This window comes from Capra hircus, chromosome 8 (genome assembly GCF_001704415.2).
Source record: "Capra hircus breed San Clemente chromosome 8, ASM170441v1, whole genome shotgun sequence".
Classification (NCBI taxonomy): Eukaryota; Metazoa; Chordata; class Mammalia; order Artiodactyla; family Bovidae; genus Capra; species Capra hircus.
In genome coordinates, this window is record NC_030815.1 from 8,826,669 (window position 1) to 8,849,502 (window position 22,834).

The 22,834-nt window shown below is 43.2% G+C and overlaps 1 protein-coding gene across 4 annotated transcripts in view; it reads right to left on the reverse strand.

The window, feature by feature from the left end:
- MSRA (methionine sulfoxide reductase A) overlaps window positions 1-22,834 on the reverse strand; it is a 379,843-nt gene that overhangs the window by 210,415 nt on the left and 146,594 nt on the right. For all 4 annotated transcript variants that reach the window (XM_018051850.1, XM_005683538.3, XM_018051851.1 and 1 more), the window contains one exon: window positions 5,616-5,684. In XM_018051850.1, the coding sequence (XP_017907339.1) occupies window positions 5,616-5,684 (69 nt within the window). The remainder of the gene's footprint in view (window positions 1-5,615; window positions 5,685-22,834) is intronic.

The window sequence follows — 22,834 nt, forward strand, 5'->3', positions numbered from 1 at the left end:
GCTACAGTCACCATCTGCAGTGATTTTGGAGCCCCCCAAAATAAAGTCTGTCACTGTTTCCACTGTTTCCCCATCTATTTCCCATGAAGTGATGGGACCAGATGCCATGATCTTAGTTTTCTGAATGTTGATCTGCCAGGCTGGGGGGGGGGGAGCCTAAAACCCAGAATAACCTTAAGAATTCACTGAGTTATTTCTGTTGTTGTTTTTTGGTATCTATCATTTCCTGACCACTAGAGCCTCTCATTGCAGAATTTTTACCTCTCACCAAACTGCCTAGACAGGGGTTTCTAAATGACAGCATCAAAGAATTTACAGTTGGAAGTCATTTTTTTCAAAATGGTTTAACACTCTGAAACAAAGACAATTCTCATTAATTGAGAAGAAAACCTCTTAAAAGCTATTTACTTCCACTTCCCAACTAGGTAGAACTGACTTCTCATTCGAACACCTCTACTGATGAAGAGTTCATTACCCTGCATCACTGGACAGTGTGTGCTAGTTGCTCGGTTGTGTCCGACTCTGTAACACCATGGACGTGGCCCACCAGGCTCCTCTGTCCCTGGGATTTCCCAGGCAAGAATACTGGAGTGGGCTGCCACGTCCTCCTCCAGGGGATCTTCCTGACCCAGGGATCAAGCCTGCATCTCCTCTATCTCCTGCACTGCAGATGGACTCTTTATCCACTGAGCCACCAGGGACGCCCCACTGGACAGTACTGGCACAATATCAGAGCTGCAAAGGCATAATCGGATAATTCCCCATCTCTTACTTAAGCGCTATGAGCCAGGTATAAATATGAACTAACTGTTCATTTCAGGTCATTCAAAAGAATGCAACAACATCCAGGTATAAATATGAACTAACTCTCCATTTCAAGGCATTTAGAAAGACTATAACCACAGCCAGGTGTACTGAGTAAAATCTTGGAAGTTAGTGTAAGTACTGGTATTGATGCTATGTGGTACATAAGGTAAGGCTACTGCATTGGAACTTTTCACTTGTTTATTTCCTCTTTTATCTCTAAGTTCATGATTTTTCAATGCAACTTGACTTGATGTGTATTTACTATTCTTGGCACCATAGCTTATAATACACACTCTCATTAGGATTCGTGTGTGTGTGTGTGTGTGTGTGTATGGCACAGGGAACTCTACTCAGTGCTTCATGGTGACCTAAATGGGAAGGAAATCCAAAAAAGGAGGGGTATATATATTCATGTGGCTGATTCACTTTGCTGTGCAGCAGAAAGTAACACAATATTATAAAGCAACTACATTCCAATAGAAATTTCAAAATACATAACATTTTTTAACAGCACCCTTTTCACTCCTAAAGTATCTGAGTTTGGACAATAAGTGTTATGATCAAGTATTGAACGTGAAAGTTTTAAAAATCTGTATCTCACTTTTTCAGACTGCACTGAAACTCTTCACATACTAAGGCTGGCGCCCCACCCCCCTGATTTCTCTGCACTCTTCTCAATGAACAAATTCTATCTTATTTGGAAATGATAACTCTTCTTGATGATGGAGTACCTTTAATAAACTGAATAGCTACTCCATACTTGAGAATGACCACTACAGAGAGGCAGGGGCTTGTGCTCTTTGCCTGGGTGGAGGGGCCCTCTGTTCACTTTCATTAAGATTTGGAGAGCTGGAGAGGGCCCTTCAAAGTCAGGCACAGCATGTGGGCAACTGTTACGTGGATGTCCTTGTGCCAGAGGAAGCACTCCCTTTACTTGACCAGATCTCTTTCATCTTTGGGTGCCTCAGTTTTTCCGTCTCTAAAAGCGCCCAGTGATGCCCACTTCACAGGGCTGTGGTGTGATCAAAGGGCTGGCTGCCATTGGGCACTCAGCCGCCAGGAACAAAGATACTCAGTAATTGCAAAATGTTCGGGTCCACTTCTCCGGCCTGTGAAAAGGGGGCTCCCACTGACTTGAAAGAGAGCAACACACACAGACGAGGAGAAGCCCACCGGGAGAGCAGGCCTATTACCTTCATTATCATTGTCCTAAAGTGCGGAGGAAAGAAAAGAGCCACGAGAAAGTTAAAGAACAGTGATCACAGAAAAACAAGACAAGGGTAAAACTAACTGGGCCACAAAAGAGAGCCTGAAAAAAATGAACGTCTTGTCTTAAAAATAATCTTTGAAGACTGCATGCCAAAAACAGCTTTTAAGGAACTGTCCATACATTATCTGGCCACTTGGCATAATAACACATTCATACATTTCTTAGAATGAAACCTGCCCTTGACCCTCACTGTACTCTTCCTTACATCACCCATCCTAAGCTAAATGCTAATGGGAGTGCACTTTCAGAGTGGATTAAATTTAAAAGTTTCTATTTAGACAGCATTCCGTAAGGCACATTCAAATGATTAACTGACAGATAATGAAACGGGAATAGCTGATACTCTCTTGGCATAAAATACTAAAGCCTTCCCAGGCTAAAGAATGAGTTTGGACGAGCACACAGTGCCACTGTTGCTTTGGTGACCTCGCAGGCAAGTCAGTGTAAGACATTCTCCTGCACTTTAATGCCTGCTACTAAGATCAGATGGGGGGAAATGATAAATAGTAGGAGATGTCACTCCAAGCGGTGTTTTCCCGGCAAAAGCTGTGTCTCAAGAGTCCTTCAGAGCACTCTGGAAATGCATAGAAATTCACAAATCAATTTGCTAAATTGACTTGGCTGGAAATCATGCTTTTGTGCATGGATGATCTAGCCGAAAGGCAATTCTGACTCTACTAGACTCTCCCAGGACTCCTGTAACCAGAGCCAAGTGTGCGGAGACCTGGGGAAAAGAGTGCGACTTCCGGTCAGTTAGACCTGGGCTCACATTCGAGCTCCATCATCTCTCTGGCTGAGGGACTTGTGATAAATCATATGAGCTCTCTGAGAAGGGGATTATGTACTCCGACCAGCTTTACAAGGTACTGTGAGGACTAAATGCCCAAGATGTGTCAGGAAGCTGCAGTTAGTCTTACTTTTTCAGTACAACTATAAACAACCTGAATGACAGAACCCCACCCCAAATCCCATCCACTCCCCAGCGCAGGCCAGGTGGACAAACTATATCAAGAGAGGATAGTTTTGAAAGCACAAATATCAAATGTTTGCGTGCAGTTAACCAAAGCAGGGGCTTTCATTTAAGCACCTGGAAGAGGCAAACTGCAGTTCTAATAAAGCAAAAGTCCTCAGATGTCAGGGGATGTTATTCTGGTTTACCATCTGTATACTTCTGCACTGGTAGAGGTTAGGTACACAATTTGTTTCTTTTAAAAGCACACCCCTTGGCCATTCACAGTGGGCTTCCCAGCCAGGGGAGCCTGCAGCCAGACGAGCCTACAGCCTGGAGTATGGAAGATGCAGAAGCCAAGGGGAATGTCTCAGAGCACCCCATCAGCCTCCCCATTCCACAGCTGAGAAAACTGAGGCTGGGAGAGGGGGAGCTGCTTGCCCAGTCAAACAATGAAGGCCTTGGGTTAGGACTTTTAGGGAAGTCACTCTAAAGCAAACCTTCACAAACTTATAGTAATAATAACCTCGCTACAGAGCTTTATGCACTGATATTTTCAATTATGTGGCCAACAACATTATCAGTCCTTTGGGAAACAGTCTTTCCTAAAATATCAGGACAGGAGGAAATCTATGACCAGTCAGTCTCATTTCACACTTCCCAGTATGACATGGAACCTAGTTTCTAACCTAGTTTCTGCTGCTGCTGCTGCTGCTAAGTCGCCTCAGTCGTGTCCGACTCTGTGCGACCCCATAGACAGAAGCCCACCAGGCTCCCCTGTCCCTGGGATTCTCAAGGCAAAAACACTGGAGTGGGTTGCCATTTCCTTCTCCAATGCATGAAAGTGAAAAGTGAAAGTGAAGTTGCTCAGTCGTGTCCAACTCTTAGCAACCCCATGGACTGCAGCCCACCAGGCTCCTCCATCCATGGGATTTTCCAGGCAAGAGCACTGGAGTGGGTTGCCATTGCCTTCTCCGAACCTAGTTTCCGGGGGCTCACAAAGCTAAAAGACACTGAAAGAACCCTTTGAACAATTATGTGACTCTTGTGCCCTGCTAACAGACACTCAGCTTGGCCTATAACTTGAGTAAAAATGCCATCACTGAACGTAATTTCCAGAGGAAACTTAACAAATCAAACAGTGAGCACACATCTTATAGTAATAATTAATGCAATGAGATCAAATCAGTCAATCCTAAAGAAAATCAACCCTGAATATTCATAGGAAGGACTGATGCTAAAGTTAAACCTCCAATATTTTGGCTACTCAGCACAAACAGCAGACTCACTGGAACCGACTCTTTCCCTTCTTCTGGGAAGACTGAAGGCCAAAGGAGAAGGGGGTGACAGAGGATGGTTAGACAGCATCACTGACAGCATTCACGTAGACGTGAATCTGAGCAAACTCCAGGAGATAGTGAAGGACAGGGGAGCCTGGCGTGCTCCAGTCCACACATGGAGTCAGACACAACTTAGTGACTGAACAACAACAAGATACTCCATTTAAATTTCTGGGCATAATAACTTCTAATTACTGACCAGTATATTTTAAAAGGTGACAGCCCACACAGAGCAAGATTTACAAACACCTGGGCAGAAGTGGGTCCCTGTTTCATAACTCTCCAGGGTTAATCATCAGTGATGACTAACTCTGGGATTAGGGAAACATTTGAATATGCTAATTTAGAGACACTGTTGTCAGAAGGCTAATTTCTAGCTCAAAGACACTTCAGTGCTTAAAGCAATTTTACATCAAAAGCCCTTGCAGGAGACTTCCATCAGGACCAGAGGGGAGATGGAAGCTGGAGGGGGTGTGAAGTCAGGGGAATTGAGGGCTTTACGATGAAAGAGATCAGAGAATGTGTCTAAAGGCTAAAGGGAAGGAATCAGAGAAACAAACAAACAAAAAACAGGAATATGCTCAATTCATAATGGAGGAGAAAGAGACTGTTCAATTAGATTGATCTCTGCGGAATAACATCTCAAAGCTATTTGAACCCCAGCTTTTATACGTATACATATGTATGTATAGTATGTGTATAAATACATATAGGCTTCCCCGGTGGCTCAGACAGTGAAAAGAATCTGTTTGCAATGCAGGAGACCTAGGTTCAGGAAGATCCCCTGGAGAAAGGAATGGCAACCCACTCCAATATTCTTGCCTAGAGAATCCCATGGACAGAGGAGCCTGACAGGCTACAGTCCATGGGGTCGCAAAGAGTTGGACAAGACTGAAGTGACTGAGCATGCACATATATATGAATATGTGTATATGGAAAAAATCTTTCCTAAGGAAGAAAAACTCAACTCCTAAATTATCAGGTTAATTCAGAGTGTGGACATAAGAACAGTAAATATACAGTTTGATATTTGACTTGCAAAGTGAGGAAGGAAAGCATACTAAATTCTATAGAATAAGCTTTTCTGATCCCAGAAATACTAAGAACTCGATAATTTTTTGGCTGCAACAACTTGTAAATATCTAGAAGAGCCCAGATTTTGAAGCCCTGAGGACACTTGCTAAAACTCAGAAATTTGGCACGAGTCTTTGCACACAATTTGGGTTTTCTTTCAGAATTGATATCTTACCAAATAGAGCCATCTGTGTTCCCTCTGGGAAAGGTTCAACTGTTCTGTTGCCATTGACATGATGTTTGGCTAGAAAAAAAGAAAGAAAGAAAGAAAATCAAGTTAAGTGTAAAGTTCTACACAGATACTAACACATGTCATTAAATGTGTCAGAGAGCCTAGTTCTCATTTTTAGTTAGAAACAGCACTAAAGTTCACCCTCTTAAGAGAGTTTCAATTATTATTTTTTTTAATCTCAGTTACAAAAAAGCCCAGAGATGGCCTCATTCAGGCATGGCATTTCACCAGTGAGCACTCCCAGGCCCAAGTATGTGCAGAGCCGTGCAGCTGGGGATGGCAAAGCCAGCCGACCTGGAAGCTCCTGACTCCCGGCCAGAGGGTCCCTCTGTGCCAGGACATGCCCTGGAGAACAAAGGGAGCGTGGGGCTCCAGGGTGAACTGTGGTGGCTTTCCCTGAGGACTGATGATGATCAGAAGGAAGCTGTAAAGACTACAGGGTAGGGACTTCCTTAGTGGTCCAGTGGTTAAGAATTTGCCTTGCCAAGCAGGGGATGCAGGTGAGATCCCTGGTTTCAGAACTAGGATCCCACAAGCTGAGGAGCAATGCAGCCTGCATGCCACAACTAGAGAGTCTGTGCACTACAACAAAAGATCCCGCACGGCACAACAAAGATACGCTGCAGCTAAAACCCAATGCAAGCAAAGAAATAAGGACACCAGTGTTAGAATAATAATAATAAAAAGACAACAGGGTAACACTGCAGACAGCATCATCTCACAAGTCAAGCACCGTTCCAGGGGTCAATGACACTTGCCTTCTTAAAGGCCAGACAGACCTGCATTTCACTGCTTCTTACTACCCTTCATCCAGCCTCATCACGTCCACCAGTCATCCTCCCACCTGAGTGCATATCAAGGACTTAGAAGTTAAAAGTGACTGGCTTATGGTTTTCCAGCCTTAACGTATTCTCATAGCTCCCAAACCCAAACCAGGTAAGAGAAGATCTGAGTATGGCCCATCTACGAGCAGCCTAATTTGATCCTTAGCAATTCTGGAATATGGACATTCACGTTGCAAACACTTCGACACTGCTTCATGGTGCATGGATATTTTGATCTAATGGGCCACGTTAGATTTACTGAGCTCTGGCACAGGGCTCAGCACTAAAGCTAGGTACTGAGGGCTTTGGCAGAGTTGGGTGGAGACTGACATGATTCTTGCCCTTATGAGGAGTGTACAATTATCTTCAAGAGGTGAAATTTCGACAGCAAGCTTACAATGATGTGCTAAGTCCTGGAGTGGGGACTAGAGGTACTGGAAGAGTCTGCAGCAGGGGGACAGGCAGCTGCAAGGTGGAGCCAGGAACCTGGGGAAATTACAATTAGCGTCGAGTCTAAAACGAGGAGTAGGACTTAGAAAAGCAGAGGGTGAGGGAGCAGCTCGAGTGAGAGCCAGCAGTCGATGCAGCCCAGACACTGTCCTGGGCCAGAGGAGAGACTAGTCTGGGCACAGTAAAGGTGATGTGTTGAGAAGCAGCGGCACTTAAGGACAGATCGGTAGGCAGGCACCTGATCATAAAAGGTCTTCAGACTCCCATCCAAACCCACAAGACCCCTAGGCAGCCTCCGTAGCACCACAGTGTCTTTTAGAACCTGGAGGCTGATAAGGTTCAGTCTAGGTTAGTCAGTTCCTTCCTCTATTCCATCATTTCAGGGGCCTCCACAGGTTCCTAAGAAATGGTGGTACTATTTGAGGAACAGCAGAGCTGGGTGAAGGGGAGGAACCAGGCTGAACCTGGCTTACAAGCCGTACAGCCTCGAGGCACTAACTGGCGCCTCCAGCAGATGCAAGAGGTAAGGTCACAGGTGGCCGTGGTACCTTGGACAGCGCCCAGACAATGGTAGGACCATTGGTTACTGAATCCAAAGGAAGGTGGTGAGGCTCCACAAGGAAATCACAGCTCTATTCTATAGTTAGGACCCCAGAGCCCCTGTCAGAGGTATTAAAATGTATATCAAAGGGCTATAATCCCATTCAAAAGCTAACCCACTAATCTCACTCATGAGAATTTAAAGAAAAATGCAAGAGAAAAAAAAAGGTGGTAGACATAATATTTACTCATGTATTACTGGTAATAAAGAAATCTTTATATCAACTAAATATCCAAAAACAGAGAAACAGTTTAGAAAATCATCATTCATAATTTATCACAAGCATGGAATATCATGTAACATTTTAAACACAGAGTTTGAGAGAGAGATAGAAATGTGAAAAAATATTTGGGATAATAGTAAGTGAAAACAATGCTATTACATACTGAATGCAGACTATAATGACAGCTAACAAAAAATATGCATGCTTGTGGGAAAAGACTGGCAGAAAAATGTGCAAAAACAAAAATAACTATGAATATTATGCAAGATATTTATCACTATCAGTTGTCTTTGTCATTGTTAGATTCTTACTTCCCAGATGAAAATATGTTTGTTTGAATTTTTTAAAGTCAACAAAGCTGTAGATTTCTAAAATTTTTCTGTACCATTTAGTGTCCCAGGACAGTCCATCAGGGCCGTATAGCCAGCCAAAACACTACCTGGTTTCAATAAACACTGTGGCTTATTTGGCATCTCCTCGGGGACAGCTCAAAAGCACTTCCAATGCAGGATGACCTTCCTCACCAAACCTGACCCTCTTCCAGCATCCCTAACCCTGGGAATAGGACCACATCCTCCTACTTTTGAGGCATCCTTGCCCATTCTCTCTCCCTTGCTACACACACCTAATCCATCACCAAATCTGGCTAATTCTGCCTTTCAGATAGCTTTAGAGTCCTTTCACTTCTTCCCTTCACCACCCAAACCACCCTCGTCCCAACTCTTACGGCCTCTTTGCCCTGGACCCCGACAAGCACCTGCAGCTCTTCCATATCCCCTCTCCAATTCACTCTTCCCAGTGTCACCACAATTATCTTTTAACTGATTATACAACACAAAATCCCTGGTCCTCTCCCCCACTTTCCATGGCTTCCCACTGCTCATAGGCGGAAATCAGAGCTCTTCAATGCAGCTTCAAAAACCCATGTGGTCTGGCCACCTCAGCCCCTCATCCCCTCTACTATAGTCAGAGCTGAGCCTTACACTTAGTCATTATTTCAGCGAGTAGACTACAAGCTCTGAGAAGGCAGGGTTCATATGGGTTCACTGTTCCCACAGTTTCCGCACATTGTGAGACCCAACATAGGTGTTTAATGAATAGCTGCTAAATTAATGAAGGGAAACAAACTACTAAGGTACTAAAAGTCCCTCTTTAGCCATTATGAAAGATTACTATTTGATACACTGATGTATCTCTACATACACACACATGTCCCTTATACATAAATGATCATTGAAAAAGGCCACTCACAAAGTCTCCCCAGTCGGATGGCCTGGAGACCAAGGAACTCCTCTGTTCCAGTCCCTAAACACCATTCCTCTTCCCTTCCAAACCACCTTCTCCCATCTGAGAAGGCAGAAGTGGAAAGACTGGAAATGCTACCCAGAGAGGAAGGAGGAAGCTCATGAGCCACTCCCTCCTCACTGCAGAGGCTCTCCGGGACTGTCTTACCTTTCATTCTGAAGCCTGAGGCCCAGAGATAACAAGGCTCTAAACTTGATTTTGCATCTTTTTCTGAACCACAGCTGAGCCTTACATAATTCCCTGGAGAGCAAAGACACAGCATTAGCCAAGGATAAAAAGTGCTGAATCTAGGGCTAAGGACCTGGACTTTGCGATAAAACTGTCTGACCCTGAATCTCGGCTCTCCTGCCGTCTGGCTGTATGACCTTGGCTCAGCAACTCAGCCTCTCTGTGCTTCCATTTCCTCATCTGTACCTACCTCACGGGTTGCTCTGAGAATCAAATGAGTTAATATATGTAAGGCACTGAGAAGAGTGCCTGGCACACAATACATACCACTGCTAGGCTTGTATCAGCATTTACATGTGGACTTTGCTTTACACAAGATCTGAGTCAGGAGTGGCAAATATAAGGCACACATTTACCTCTCCTCCACGTCCATGTCCATGGCAGACATCATTAATCAATCACAGCACACTTTCACAATCCCTGACTATGACCACAAAATCTTGTCTGGACTTAGCACCCCACAGAGTCTCTTATTCCTTAGGAAAGGCACGTGTGATGACATCATTCTGCTATTCCTGGTCTCAGTGAATAAACCATAAAGATGGTACAAAGAAAGAAGCCATTTTCCTTCTCATTCCTACATCACCTATTGCAATTTTTTAAAAAGACTCTTTGAAAGCCTCCAGACTCTATACAGCTTTATGGATAAAAGAATAGATACTGTGTGCTACTTTCCATTCCAGGAGGAGAGAACAGGGGAGGTGTTAAAAATCAAGCAAGGGCAGTTTCCCACTGACACTCTGTTGAGGCAAGTACTTGGGGGCCAAAGAACCTGAGACTGCTGAAACATATTCTAAAGGTCAAATGAGATTGGAGGGTGAGGAGCATTTATAATTAAAAATGTTTTTTTAAAGCATTTATAATTTTTTTTTTCAAAAGTGGTGGCACATTTCACCACAGAAACAATCAAACTGACTAAACAGAGCCATCTCTCATTGACTGGGCACTGAGAGTATTGATCACCAGCAGAGCAGGAGACAGGAGGGGTCTGTCCGTCTGACAAGGACATCTGCTGCCCGGCCCAGCAGGCGGGTGCCTCCCATCTGGCTGGCTGGGCGCTGTGGGCGCACGTTCCAAAGCGCCGCACTCCAGGGGGACGACCTGGGCTGATGGCCGTGACGTGTCCTCAGTCAAGGGCGTGTGAGGACGAGGAATAGATTTCCATTTATCTTGAAAGCCCAGTGCTTGAGGAGCAGGGAGGTTAATTAGAGCAAGACTGGGTCAAAGTCAACTCTCGGAGAGATTCTGAAGGGGATTTGGTGCTGGGCTCGGAGGAACATGTTCAAAAGCTTTAGAAGATGATACTGACGCTGTTTCTTGTTTTGTTTTATGAATGTCTAATGCACTTCAGACTTTATGACTGTCTCCTTCCTTGACAAAAATACAGTAAAACTCTTCAATCATGTACTTGCAACAATGCAAATACAGACACAAACTACCTGGTGATTAGTGCCATGTCCTGTGCTCAAGTTGAGCTAAAATTTCTATCTTCTGGGTGGGGAGGGCATGGATTTATAAGGTAAATGGCAAAGTATTTAGTGGGGCGCTGGAGAGTGGGCCCCCACATTCTCCTAAAGGGTCAAGCCTCTCCAGGCAGGTCATCTTGGCGACACCAGCTAATTGAGAAGAGTCTTGTAACTGCTGCCACTGTTGGGAGTCCAGGCCCACTGCTGGGCCCAGAACCATCCCTGGGCTGGACTAAAGCCTCAGGGCTGCAGACCACCCAGTGGTGTCAGCCCCCTACCCTGTCACATTATTCACCCCACAAAACTCAACTTACACACATCCTATGTTGTTGCTGCTGTTGCGCAGTCACTAAGCTGTGTCCTGTGTTACTCTCAGTCATTTGAGCAGCGACGAAGCTCATCTGCGGCAAGTGAGTTATTTCTACCTTAGGAAATAATCAGAACTGAGGCAAAGGTTTCCAAACAAGGGCTTCTCTGGTGACTCAGTGGTAAAGAACTCACTTCCCAATGCAGGAGACATGGGTCCGACCTCTGGGTCGGGAAGATCCCCTGGAGAAGGGAATGGCAACCCACTCCAGTATTCTTGCCTAGAGAATCCCATGGACAGGATGGGGTACAGGAGCCTGCTGGGGTACAGTCCATAGGGTCACAAAGAGTCAGACACGACTGAGCAGCTGAACAACACAAATTACAGCAGAGCTGTTTATAAGAATGAAAAACCGTTACTTGGCCCACCAAAAGGGAGACAAGGAAGTAAACTGTGACACAGCCCTCAGATGGAATATTACATAGTAATTTTAAAAGTATGATTGATCATAAGTAGTTTTTTGTTTTTTTTTTTTTTTTTTTTGTCATGGCACCAGAAAATAGTAATACTGTAAACAGTTAAGCAGGGGAACAGTAAGATAAAAGAAGAAATCTAGATCTTATCTAGGTTTCCAAGTTGTACAAATCTAAACATTTTCCTCTGAACCCTGTTCCTCTGTTTTCTTCGAGGAGGAGAAAGAGCAAGAGAAGCGAGAGAAACTCTCTTAAATGAGAATAACCAACGAGTGGATTGCTTACTGCTTGATCATGTAAGGATCCTTTTCTTTCCAGGGTTCCAGAGTACCTTGAACTCTTGCCTGTCCCTGAACCCAAGGCCCCTGCATGCTGAGCGCCACTGGTGATGCTCAGGGCCTTCAGGACCAACCCAGCCCAGAAGCATGGCTGCCCTATTCCACCCCCCCTGATGTGCAGGGCTCTGGGGCTTGTGGACCCAGGAAGGCAGGCATGCAGGGGATGGAGGAGGGAAGGCTGATGGAGGGACTTGGGGGACATATCTGCTCTACGAAGTCAAGGCACAAGGATCTATATTCTGTCCAAATAAAATTACAGTTTGGAAAACAATGACTGAGCACAGCTTATGTGCCAGGCGCTGGGTTTGCTGTTGGTGTTACTATAGGGTAGACAGTGCCTGCCTTCTGTTCATTCTTCACTGACCAGCAACGACCCTGCCCCACTCGTTAGGGCTGCAGACCAGCTATGTCTACACGCATCTCCTGTGTTAGCAGCACTGCCTACCACTCCTAATGCATCCTGTTACCCCGCGACTCTCAGACAAGCATGAGTTCCCGATTCCTGCTACTTTATCCCAAGAAAAGCATTCCGTCATCGTTCATTGCATTTTCAGAACTCCATTTCACTCATGTAATACTGTTATTAATTACCACATGTAGAACCATGTGAACTTAGGCATCTATGCTAAGCATGTGATATTAACCGATGGAAAAATCTCCACCTGATTTTTGTGAAATCTCGCTGCCCCCTCTTAACACAAGTAATTCCTAATGACCACCCAAATTACACAATCTTGAGATGAGAAATTCCATTTAAAATAAAGTTACTTGAAGGGTTAAGATCTATATGTCAGTTTGATGAATGTGACCTCTTCATGAATAACAGTGCTGAAAACAGTTGTATTAAAACATGTGGCTGTACACCAAAATGATTTCTAAGGGATGCTTGTTATTGATCCTAAAACATACTTCAGATTTCAAAGATGATATCAAATGTATCTATAAAGGATCACACAGAGATCATACTTTTTAGTATTGTTTTTTAAAACATTGCCCTTCACAGGCTGGATTGGAGGGGAGTTTGGGGGAGGATGGATATATGTATATGTAAGAATGAGTTCCTTCTCTGCTCACCTGAAACTATCACAGCATTTGTTTGTTAATCGGCTATGCTGCTGCTGCTGCTGCTGCTAAGTCGCTTCAATCGTGTCTGACTCTGTGCAACCCCATAGACGGCAGCCCACCAGGCTCCCCCGTCCCTGGGATTCTCCAGGCAAGAACACTGGAGTGGGTTTAATCGGCTATACCCCAATACAAAATAAAAAGTTAAAAAAAAATTACCCTTCAGAGACTTGGTGCCCCCTAAGCTTGCGTTTAGCAGTGTCAGTTCCCCATGTGAAAATAACCAGCGTGGTACAGAGCGTCCAAGTCCTGGGAATGGAATTAAAGCACGAGCCCCACAGAGGTATGCTCTCATCTCATCAGCACTGTCTAGCATCACTTAGGATGCTCCGTGTCTGCCACTGAGACTGCTGAATCGGCTCTTACCCGCAGCTGTATACACCACCCTGAGAAGAGGCCGTGCCTGTCTGGAGCAAAGCACCCTAGCAATCAGCGGTCGGCTTCCTCCTTTCCCGTGGCCCCAGCAGCAGCCTCGAGCAGGACACGCATTGCCCCTGGCTGGCACAGCATCTGCGGTCAGGCCACTGATGGGATTGGTCCAGTGACGCCTCTATCCCCACCCCCACCGCCACCCCCCGTGACAGTGATTAATGTCCGGGCCCTTTGCTCAGCTGAGCCTGGTGGGATGGGCCTCCCCTTGCAATCTGTTTCAGCCCACCACCAATCTCCCCCGCAAAGCCCCCCTGAGCACGCCAAGCGAGCCTGCACCAGGGTAAGGCCAGATCAATCTGCTTTCTGTGACTGTTGCTTCAGGAAAACGAATTAGGACTTCATTTCTAAGTGGAAGCTGCTAATCAAAAAAAAAAAAAGGAGTATGTTGCTACAAGCCTTACAGGGAACTTTTCTCGACTATCCTTTGACATTAAAAATGAAGGAGATACAGCTAAATCTGGGAGTTTAATTAGAAAGAGGAATGGTCGTGGATAGAAACATGTGTGTCAATTTGGCTTCCATTGAAATCAATACATTTTCAATCTATTAAATGATTACTGATGTTAGAGGTGAGGAGAAAGAGATAAAATAGTCTGAGAGGAATAAAACATTGATAAGGAGATACGACATTAATGCTGACCGCTAACCAGATTCATCACCCATTAGCTCCTACAATACATTTTGCTCATGTACAAAGGTAGTTGTCTCAGGATTGTGTATAAAGAGACTGGCACTAACCTTTTACACAGACTAGTCCATAATGTGGAATAATATGCACCCATTATAAAGAATGAAGTAATTCTGTAGGTTAAGACATGAAATTACCCACAAGAGGCATCATTAATTGGGGGGGAAGCCAACAGGAAAGAAAACGTGCATAATATGCTGCAATTTATTTTTTTAAAACCCTATTTTTACCTTCTGAATTTTGCTCCATGGGATGCATGACTTGCTTGAAAACAGAAACAAAGGACATTTTAAATGTCCCCAGCCTTTGCTACCCCGTGATGACCTCTGCAGCCTGGGAGCTTCTTCCCAGGGCTGAGGGCACGCCTGAGATCCAAGAGTGGCCAGCGGTGAGCAGGCAGCCCCTGAAATCAGCTCAGCTCAGCCCCATTTACATTTTATCCAGGCTCAGGACGAATGCCAGAGGTGATTCCACTTGTTTCCATCTGCCTTCTCCAAAGCAGTCGGGTGATTATCCTCCTTTCAAAAGGACAAGGATTTTAAGAGGATCGACTACTACAAATTTTAGATGGGACTGAAATATCATTTATCTTAAAATAAGAAGTATTTCTAGGGGTGTGTGTGTGTGTGTGTGTATGTGTGTGTTTAGTCATCTCCAACTCTTTGTGACCCCATGGACTGTGTGGAGCCTGCCAATCTCCCTCTGTCCATGGGGATTCTCCAAGCAAGAAGACTGCAGTGGGTTGCCATTTCCACCTCCACGGGATCTTCCCGACGCAGGGATCGAACCCATGTCTCCTGTGTTAGCAGGCAGATTCTTTACAAATGTGCCATCTAGGAAGCCTTATTTCTAGGTTTACGTTTTCTTTTTTTACAGGAAAGAAGAAAGAGGGAGGGAGGAAGGGAAGAAAGGAAGGAGGGAAGGAAGAAAACAGACTGGTACATCAGTAGTACTTTGCCATTCTGGAATTTTATATTTTATATATATATATATACACATATATATATCTTAAATACATGTTAAAATAATATAATATATACATATATTATTTCTTTGCCCCCTCTCCCTCCTGTCTCTCATCCTGCTTCTCTCATCCTTGTGATTTTTCTCTAAAACAGAAGAAAAGGCTATTTAAAAATCTATTTTAGATTGACTGAATAGAGATTAAGCTCATCATTCATAATTTTAAAACTGATGGAAATGTGCTATATTTCCCTCAAAAGAAAGATAAATCAAGCTTTTACTATGAAGGTCTCCACTGGTTTCCCAAAGCAGTGAAAAGAAAAAAAAAAGTTTTAATCCAGCTCTTATTAGAGCAATAGCACAGTAGCTCATCCACTTTGAAGATGGACCCTTGTCCTGAGAGCAGGCTTGGTCATATGACTGAGGAATGCCTGATGACCCAGTGCATATTCACATTAGGAATTATGACAAAGTCTTCAACTACAATTCTACAAACGATACGGCAAGTCATTTTATGGTGTTTGTGTATACTTGTCTACCTTGAAAGAGTGACCAGAAACGGAACCTCTAATTCAGGGAAGTTGAGTGGGGACAGGAGTGGTTCTTCAAACATGCTCCTGCTCCCCTGACTTAATGAAGGGACAGAGAGCACAGGGGGCAGAGCAGAGCCTACTGGGTTACCTTCCTTGAATATGTGCTCAAGCAGACCCTTGGATATTTAAGCGATGGGTTGACTCTGGGATGAACTCTCTAACAACTGGCTGGAACATTGCTGAATTAAATGAGGGTCATGTTTGAAAATACCAAGCACGTGCGTGGCCAAGGCAAGCAGCCTTCCACTGAGCCCTCCCAGGGCCCAAATGATGGTCTCTGCCAGCTGGAAGGCCATCAGCTTCCATAGAGACATGAGCTGGAAGTAGAGAGATACAAGGCAGAACACGAGCATTTCTCATTTTGGTACATTCTCATATACTAAATCTGATTGAGTGATTTTGGAAATACCTGATTAAGACTCTAGAATTCTACAAAAGGAGATGAACGTGACCCAGTAAAACTCAACCGTAAAGGGACTTCAATGCAGGCCCAACAGAAAGTCTGATTTTGGATAAAATTGTGCCTTGATAGGCCTGCCAGGCTTTTAGTGCTAGGAGTAAATTATAGTCATCTCTATTTTCTGTCACTTTATCTTCCCAAAAGGCTGATAGCTCAAAATGTAAGCTACTGTGAGGAGAGTAGCTGGAGAGGAGCTAATGAAATACAGGCAAGTCCCCAACTTTAAAATGAGTCACATTTCAAAAGCATGTTTAAGAGATGGACATCTGGGACACAGAACCCATTTTCTCATGAACATGCTGTTATAAATGGTGGTAAGCTAGCCCACAAGAGCCTGCTCAACCTGTAATAGTTTCAAATATAACTCTTTCCAGGATTCTAACCACCATGCATGAGATATTGTCACAACACGAAAATATACTGTAAGTTCTACCCTACGACACCAGGGACACACCCTTTCACACCAGCCAAGTAGGCTGTAAGCTACAGCTAGAGAACGGAATATATTTCCCTACCTTTTCAACCTGTCCAGCTATTAACTTCACAGTAGAAAGAAATCTCCACTTAATTCATCACGGTAGAAAGCAGATTTCTGCCCCCAAAGAGGAATCAATTCGCCGTTCAAATGCCAAGGACATTTTAAATTCAGTGGCCTCATTGCAGGTGGGAATGTAAAGCCGGGTAGTTCTGGTTCAGGGTCTCCTACAAGCTGGAGTCAAGATGCTGGCTGGGGCTGCAGTCTCATCTGATGGCTTGACCAGGAAAGGACTGCTCTCAAGCTCATTTGATGGCAGGCCTCAGTGAGCTAGAGGAAGGGTCCCCAGTCCTCAGGCCACAGACGGATACTGGTCCCTGGCCAGCTAAGAACCAGGCCATATAGCAGGAGGTGAGCAGTGGGCAAGCAAGCAAAGCTTCGTCTGTAATTACAACCAATTGCCATCACTTGCATTAATGCCTAAGCCCCACCACCTGTCAGATCAGCAGTGGCATTAGATTCTTATAGAAGCACAAACTCTATGGTGAACTGCTCATGCGAGGGATCTAGGTTACACACTCCTCATGAGAATCATCCCCAAACCACACACCCCACCACCGCCCCAATCCATGGAAAATTGTCTCCCAAAAAACCAGTCCCTGGTGCCCAAAAGGTTGAGCCTGCCGAGCTGCAGCACAGATCCTCCCCGTGAAGAGCCTTCAGAAGACGCAGCACAGCTGACATCTCGATTCTAGCCTCATGAGACCTGGATCCAGGACCACCCAGCTAAGCTACACCCAGATTTCCTAACCTCCTCCCACCCAAAAAAAAATATGAGATCATATATGGTTTTCCTTTTAAGCTGCTACATTTGCAGATAATTGGTTATACAGCAATAGATAACCATTAACATGTTCTAATAAAGGGGAAATAATATAGTTTTGAGCAAAGGACAATTACTGACATATGGCAGGAGCTCAAACCATCTTTTATAAAGCTGTATAGAACTTACAGCAACGAAGCACGCATGCACGCAGAGAACTTACATGCATGTACACATGTATGCACACATACACACATGCACGCAGAGAACTTACAGTATATTCTACAAAGGAAAAAGGTATTTCCAGTCTAACTGACTTACAAGTCAACCGCTGGCAAATGATCCATTTCTAATTGGAGACTACCCCTATGTAATTTTATTTTTCCACCAACTTCTTCTCTAGTGTGCTGGAATTGCTAAAACAGGCCTTCCTGAACTACTGAAGTCTAGTAATAGTGTATAAAATATCAGAGTAAGGCTTTCAGCACTTCTGCAATAATCCTGGCCATTTTTATTCATTTGCATCGTCCAGAGGACTGTTAGCTGCTTTTCCTACTGCTTTGTTTGGGGAAGTTATAGCTTTGCCTCATAGGGCTTACGAAAACAATGAAGAAAAACGTTTTTCCAAAATTCCCAGGGAAGCTCAATTTAAATTCATGCCAAAGGCCTTAACAGCAATGGAGAAAATCTTCTCTGTTTTAATGGTGTTTTGTTTGGTTGATTGGTTGTTTAGTTGAGGTGGGGGCTTTTCTCTTTGACTAGATGGAAGTAAAAAGACAATTGGATTATTTTTATCTATAGTGGTACCTATAAGAAATACAGTTTTCCCCCTTTTCTATGAGAATCAAAATATAAGCTAAAATTCAAAATTGTTGCTGATATTAAACTTGGTTTTTCTACAAGCCTTGGACGCTTCATCCATAGCAGCTTAAGGCTACTCTAAGAAGCCAAATAGCAGGATCCTATTATATCCTGTGTTTGCCATGTGTTAAGAAATTCCAAACATCTCTGCTAACTACCATAAGACACTAGAAGGGTTAAGCTTGAGCTGGTCATTGCAGTGATATGGAAACCATGTTTCTGGCTCATTGTTCACCAAATTTCAGTTCTTACAGAAATATCACTCGCCACACTCTTGGTATTCCCTGTCACTTTAGTTAAATCTCAGATTAAGGCACAAGGGGAGTGGGGTGAGTGAGGGAAGAAGGAAAAATACCAGTTGAATACATGGCAATGTTTCCTACCCTTCTCGACATGAGGACAACATCCACAGATCACTAAAGTCTCAACCCAAATAGTGCTTATAAGAAATCCCTGTGTAGCAGTCTGGTCCAATCAAGCAGCTGGAAGCCACACAATGGGTCAGACAGCAGAAGTCTAACCCAGAGAATATTAACCATAATTTTAGAAGTAACTGTATAATCTAAGGAAACTCTATGCTATCTGTGGACTGAGGGCACCTAAAGAAGGACAGACTCAGAAGGATTCAAACCTCCTTGGAGAAGGTGCATTTAAGCTACTGGATAGTACAGTTCACTGGCTGGTAGGCTACAGCTAATCTGGAGATGCTGGGCAAACAATAGGCTATCTTCCAGAATGCAGGTGATCAGAAACCGGAGGTGTGAGTGCACAGTGGGATTCAGGCACACGGGAGACTTTGAGCACCTGCAGGGACTCTAACACTCAGACTGAATCTGGTTTCCTTGTCAAGAGGGCTGCAGAAAAGTTACCACCAGGCCAAGGCTGTAAGGTCACAGAACTGAGTTCTGGGCGGTGAGTGGGGCAGGCTCCTCTGGAGGTATCCACACCACCACCACCAGCCACAACTGAAACAGCAAGAGAGACTCCTCTCACAAAGTCTCCCCAGCGCCCTCTACTGGAACAACACCATGCTCACAGCACAGGAAAAACACGACAGAAATTCCTTTATCATGGAGCCTATTCAGAATGATGAATTCAGAGCTGAGAAGCAATAAATTAGTAACAAATCTTGAAAACTATAAATTACCAAAACCATAAAAGAAATGGAAAAATCTGAAATAAAACTCCAGGCTCATAGCTTCATTGGGAAATTCGAGATACATTTAAGGAAGAGCCAATAGCAATCCTACATAAATTCCTTCAAAAACAGAAAATACACCTGAAACGAAAACAAGACTGTGAATTAACTATGCTTCCACTTTTACAAATGGTTACAAAAGAAGAAACAGAGGAGAAGGGAAGTTTCACAGATGATTTTATAAGTTTAGCATTACCATGATAACAAAATCAGACAAAGACACAGAAAATTATAGACATATAAACTATATATGAACATGGGCTCAAAAATAATAAATATTTTTAATAAACATCAAGTTCAGGAATATATTTTAGAAGTACAATAATCATGGCCAAATGAAATTCATCTAAGGAAATGAAAATTGTTCCTTTAACAATCAAAAAATGCAATGTAATTTATCATACTAACAAACAGGAAAACATGATCATCTCAACAGAAGCTAAAAAAGCATCTGACATAATTCAGTACCTATTACTGATTTTTTAAATTTCTCAGTAAATCAGGAAAACAGTTGATAAAGAATATCTACAAGAAACCTACACCTAGCATGCCAAAAGGAAAAAAGAAGAAAAAACTATCTGTATATGCCAATGATGTGATTGTGTAAATTAAAAACCCCAGGAATCTATCAAAAAACTTTTTTGTATTAACAATTAAGTTTTATCAAGATCAGAGAGTACTAGAGCAATGTCAAAAATAAACTATTTCTATATAGCTGCAAATCCTAAAAGACAATGCTGTGAAAGTGCTGCACTCAATAAGCCAGCATATTTGGAAAGCACACCAGTGGCCACAGGACTGAAAAAGGTCAGTTTTCATTCCAATCCCAAAGAAAGGCAGTGCCAAAGAATGTTCAAACTACCGCACAATTACACTCATCTCACAGGCTAGTAACGTCCTATTCAAAATACTCCAAGCCAGGCTTCAAAAGTACATGAACCATGAACTTCTAGGTGTTCAAGCTGGATTTAGAAAAGGTGGGGAAACCAGAGATCAAATTGCCAACATCTGTTGGATCAGAGAAAAAGCAAGAGAGTTCCGGAAAAACATCTACTTCTGCTTTGTTGACTATGCCAAAGCCTTTGACTGTGTGGATCACAATAAACTGTGGAAGATTCTGAAAGAGATGGGAATACCAGACCACCTGACCTGCCACCTGAGAAATCTGTAGCAGGTCAGGAAGCAACAGTTAGAACTGGACATGGAACAACAGACTGGTTCCAAATTGGGAAAGGAGTACGTCAAGGCTGTATATTGTCACTGTGCTTATTTAACTTCTATGCAGAGTACATCATGAGAAACACTGGACTGGAAGAAGCACAAGCTGGAATCAAGATTTCCGGAGAAATATCACTAACCTCAGATATGCAGATAACACTACCCTTATGGCAGAAATTGAAGAAGAATTAAAGAGTCTCTTGATGAAAGTGAAAGAAGAGAGTGAAAAAGATGGCTTAAAGCTCAACATTCAGAAAAAAAAGATCATGGCATCTGGTCCCATCACTTCATGGCATATAGATGGGGAAACAGTGGAAATAGTGGCTGACTTTATTTTGGGGGGCTCCAAAATCACTGCAGATGGTGACTGCAGCCATGAAATTAAAAGATGCTTACTCCTTGGAAGAAAAATTATGACCAGCCTAGACAGCATATTAAAAAGCAGACCAAAAAAGGTCTGTCTAGTCAAAGCTATAGTTTTTCCAGTAGTCATGTATGAAAGTTGGACCATAAAGAAAGCTGAGCACTGAAGAATTGATACTTTTGAACTGTGATGTTGGAGAAGAATCTTGAGAGTCCCTTGGACTGCAAGGAGATCCAACTAGTCCATCCTAAAGGAGCTCAGTCCTGGATATTCATTGGTAGGATTGGTGCTAAAGCTGAAACTCCAATACTTTGGCCACCTGATGCAAAGAACTGACTCATTGGAAAAGACCCTGATGCTGGAAAAGATTGAAGGTGGGAGCAGAAGGGAATGGACAACAGAGGATGAGATGGTTGGATGGCATCACCTACTCAATGGACATGAGTTTGAGTAAATTCTGGGAGTTGGTGATGGACAGGGAGGCCTTGCGTGCTGCAGTCCATGGGGTCGCAAAGAGTCAGACACAACTGAGCAACTGAACAGAACTGAACTGAACTGATCTGATACAGTTGCAACAAATAAATAGAATGAGAAAAGTAATATTATTTACAATAGCATCAAATAAAATTAAATACTTAGGGGGATTTTTAACAAAATAGGCATAAAATCTGTACCATGAAACACTGAGAAAATTCAAGAATACCTAAATAAATGCAGAAACAGAAGATGGTTGTGGATTGAAATTCTAGATACATTTAAGGGAGAGACAATAACAATCCTACATAAATTCCTTCAAAAACAGAGAAGATACACCTGAAACTAAAACAATATTGTAAATTGACTATGCTTCCATTTTTAGAAAATGGTTATAAGAAAAGAAACAGAGGAGAAGGGAAGTTTCACAGCTGATTTTATGAGTTTAGCATTACCATGAAAACAAAACCAGACAAAGACACAGAAAGTTACAGACAAATCACCCTTTATGAGCACAGGCTCAAAAATAATAAACATTTGTAATAATCCTTAAGATATCAATTTTCCCCAAATTAATCTACAGTTCAACAAATGTTGATGAACACCTCAGGAAGCTTTTGTAGAAGTTGATGAGTTAATTCTAAAATTTATATGGCAAGTCAAAAGACTTAAAATAGCTAAAACAAAACCCATGCACTAAAAACTTTTAAGAAGATATAAATAAATGGAAAGATATTCCATGATCATGGAATGGAAGAATTAATATTGCTGAAATGTCCATACTACCAAAAGCAATCTACAGATTCAGTGCGACCCTCTCAAAATTCTAAAGGCATTTTTCACAGAAATAGAATAAATAATCCTAAAATTTTAGTGGAAACCACCAAAACCCTAAATGGCCAAGGCACTCTTGAATAAAAACAAAAAAGCTGGAGGCATTACATGTCCTGATTTAAAACTATATTCAGTTCAGTTCAGTTCAGTCACTCAGTCGTGTCCAACTCTGCAACCCCATGAATCGCAGCACGCCAGGGCTCCCTGTCCATCATCAACTCCCGGAGTTCACTCAGACTCACGTCCATCGAGTCAGTGATGCCATCCAGCCATCTCATCCTCTGTCATCCCCTTCTCCTCCTGCCCCCAATCCCTCGCAGCATCAGAGTCTTTTCCAATGAGTCAACTCTTCCCATGAGGTGGCCAAAGTACTGGAGTTTCAGCTTCAGCATCATTCCCTCCAAAGAAATTCCAGGGCTGATCTCCTTCAGAATGGATTGGT